Here is a 3,389-nt window from a genome sequence, read left to right on the forward strand (position 1 = left end):
TACCAAACGGACTCTAAAAGACAAAAACCCCAAAGAGTTCCAACTGAAAGGATAAACTCAGATTCAAAATCTAAACTACAAACTTAGTTCATCACTCCCCTAACTAGGGAATTATACAAAAGATGAAAACCTCATTACGGGTTCAAGGAGGAACTGCTGCTCCCCATTTTCCAATTTCTAATTTTATTTATGGATAATAATAAAAATAGCAGGACAACCCAAAAAACTTCATCAGTACTAGGTAGTCCTTGACATGGAGAGTCTCAGATACACCTTCTCCATTAGGCAGATTCACCCTTGTAGGTACCAAGGGTAGCTTCTGAGTTTGCCTTGCACCTCTTCAGGAAGCAAGCCCGTGCTTCTTCGACATTCTCTTTTTTCCCTTTCCATATCATCAGTGCACCGTGCTGCAGACCACGTCCAAAGGAGAATGATAGAGTCCATGGTTTCTTACCCTCAAGCTTATTCATGGCATTGAGGTACAGAGACGCCTCCTCCTCACTCATTCCACCAGACAAGAACATCACACCAGGAACTGCAGGAGGCACTGTTCGCTGCAAGGCCCGCACTGTGTACTCTGCCACCAACTCTGGAGATGCCTTCTTGGCCTTTTTTCCAGGGATCACCATGTTGGGCTTCAACAGACTACCCTCTAGCAGGACATGGTGATCATTCAGTGCCTTGTAGACCGCTGCAAGAACACGTTCAGTTACATCCGCACACATGTCAATGTCATGAGCACCCTCGACGACTTGGATATCTGCCTCAACAACTGGAACCAGGCCATTCTCTTGGCAGATAATGGCAGAGCGTGCCAAGGTATTGGCATTCTCATGGATGGCTAGTGGAGAAGGTTCATTAGGACCAATATTGAACACACCACGCCATTTAGCAAACCGGACACCGACTTCATAATACTTTTGGCAGCGCTGAGCAAGTCCATCAAGCCCAGTTGTGGTGGTCTCACCATTGGTGCCATAGAGTTCAACATATCCCTTGTCAGACTTAACGCCAGGAAGAACTCCTGCTTCCTTCAAGACTTCGACGAAAGGCTTACCATCGGCGGTTTTCTGGAAAACACCCTCGTCGTAGAGGATTGTACCACTTAGATATTGGAGAGCACCAGGACAGCATAAGTAAAGTTCACGTAGTGCCTGCCTGTTAGGCTCGGTGTTCTCGACATTGACGCTTGCTAGACGCTTGCCAACAGTCATAGTGGACTCATCAGCTGCGAGGATACCCTTTCCAGGTGTGGCAAGGAAGGCAGCATTGGCAATGAGTTCATCTGCAACAATGGAAGGGATGATCGTTAAATGTTTGAAAAAATTTCATCAATTCACAGTTGCTACTATGATGACATATTTGATCAGAAATATGGGGAATTAAACCCCAAAAAAACAACAATGTGAACGGTTCTGTGAAAAGAAAAGGTGAAGGCTCAGGAAAAATCAAGAGGATTTATGTCAAGTGAAAGAAAGTCATCTTCCTGGCGCTCAAGGGGATTGAAAATGAGGCTCAAATACTGGCTAAAAACAGGGTAGGACCTTGAAGGTTACCCTCTCATCCCTATTAAAAAGATTTGAATCCATCACTTTCGACTCAGTAGGATGTGACATACTCGAGAACCCATCACTCTATTTCCTTGATCTTCAACTCTTGTAGAGTCGGGGTTAAGAGAATCCTAGAAAGATTCGGACTTTTGCCTGGCTAATTGGCAGAAATCAAACAAGAAAAACAGAAAGGAGAAAGCTACAATGAACTCTTCAAAATTCTCCAAGACTCGCTCCAACAATCAATCGAACAATTGATAGACAAATACGACTCTAATATTTTAGAGAGAAATCTACCCCCATTAACGACAAGAAAATAGAAATTGAAACCAAATCAAATATCTAATACATCGAAGAAAATTGACAATTAAGAATCCACATAAGAGAATAACATGTTGGATAATAGATCTGAAACGATCAAATATATACGAGTACGACGACATCACCAGATCAGATCAACTAAGAAGAATAAGAAATAAAAATAAGAAAAAATGGTTGATCTAACAAAGTACAAACCAAATGAAATCACGTAAGAAATAACTCATCAAACAACATCGATAAAAGATACCAAAAACAAATTACTTGATCTAAAACTAGACCAAAATCAAATCCAACAGTATTACAGAGGCAAAATATGAAAATCCCAATGGAATCCAAAAATAAAACTAGAAGAAAAAGAAGATCAGTAGAGAAGCGAAGCACATTACCATGGTACTTCCCCTTGTAGCAAGACATGTTTGAGATGTGTAAGCTAAGAAAAAATTACTTTTCCTCCAAGAAAATTTGCAGAGAGAAATAAGATGAATAGGGATTAGTGACGGTAAGGATTACCCTTTAACCCGTTTTTATAGCTCGGAAAAGAGGAAAAGAAGAAAAGATAGAATTGATGTCTTACCTAAAAAAAGCGCAGATAGATATAAGGCTGTCCACGTCTTCCTCAACGACAATGGACTTTTTAATTAGGCAGTCCAAATAAACAGATAGAGACAAGGCTTTCCACGTAAGTGTTGCGTGGCAACACACTTACTTTTTATAAGGCTGTTTTCAAGGAGTCATCCCTATCCAATTGTTTCGACCCAACATGCAAAACCCTTTAATCCCTGTTTATATTTACAAAAAATTAATGGGACATCATTAATTATTTTCTCCACTGATGTGGCACTTTAAAATTTCATCACTTTGTTATTGGTGGCATGCCACCTATTGCATACACATCACCATTTTTTTTTTTGCTGAGGATCAACAAGATTATATTAAAAAAAGGAAGAAAAGAGTACAAGATTTTAACGTCCAGGCATTCCCAGACGAATACAAAAACAACTCGCTAAAGCCAGGTGCCAGCGACAACAGAGAAATAGCCTAAAGCACTAAGCAAATCTGAATCTAGGCCTACTCTTCGCATCATCCAACAAAAAGGTCTAGATCGAAGGGGGGAGGACTGTCACCCAAGGCGAGGACAACGCCCTTTTCGCAGCCAGCTTGGCCAGCCAGTCAGCCACAAGGTTAGCTTCCCTGAACAATGGAAAATCATCCAAGAAATAGTGCGAAGAAACGACTGCAGCCCTAACCATTGCTGAGTGACGAACCAAGGGATAGACCCACTGCGAAGCGCCTCCACAACAGCCTGGGAATCACACTCTACCCATAACCGAGTGACACCCATTTCTTTCGCCCTCAACAACCCATGGAAGATGGCTCTGAACTCTGCCTCATAGTTGGACTTGGTGCCAATAAAGAGGCTAAAAGCAGAAAGAGGGACAGCTCGATCATCTCTAAGGATACCCCCTGCTCCAGTCCTACCCGGATTCCCTAAAGAACAACCGTCCGCATTAAGTTTCA

The 3,389-nt window shown here is 41.9% G+C and overlaps 1 protein-coding gene across 1 annotated transcript; it reads right to left on the reverse strand.

Annotated features, from left to right (window-relative positions):
- Positions 1–235: 235 nt before the first annotated feature.
- Positions 236–2,343, reverse strand: LOC122651787 (fructose-bisphosphate aldolase, cytoplasmic isozyme-like). Its single transcript, XM_043845322.1, has 2 exons — positions 2,258–2,343; positions 236–1,285 (listed from the first exon to the last, which is right to left on the reverse strand). Exons 1-2 carry the CDS (start codon positions 2,283–2,285, stop codon positions 282–284), a joined length of 1,032 nt encoding a protein of 343 aa, XP_043701257.1. The 5' UTR covers positions 2,286–2,343; the 3' UTR covers positions 236–281.
- Between the last annotated feature and the right edge of the window lie 1,046 nt (positions 2,344–3,389).

Source organism: Telopea speciosissima, chromosome 2, assembly GCF_018873765.1.
Source record: "Telopea speciosissima isolate NSW1024214 ecotype Mountain lineage chromosome 2, Tspe_v1, whole genome shotgun sequence".
Taxonomy (NCBI): domain Eukaryota; kingdom Viridiplantae; phylum Streptophyta; class Magnoliopsida; order Proteales; family Proteaceae; genus Telopea; species Telopea speciosissima.

Bases quoted from the DNA above. Each gene is read 5' to 3' on its own strand.
- LOC122651787 (XM_043845322.1), bottom strand. From the start codon at position 2,285: ATGTCTTGCTACAAGGGGAAGTACCATG. The intron at 1,286-2,257 runs GTAATGTGCTTC...CCATTGTTGCAG, and splicing joins CTACAAGGGGAAGTACCATG to ATGAACTCATTGCCAATGCT.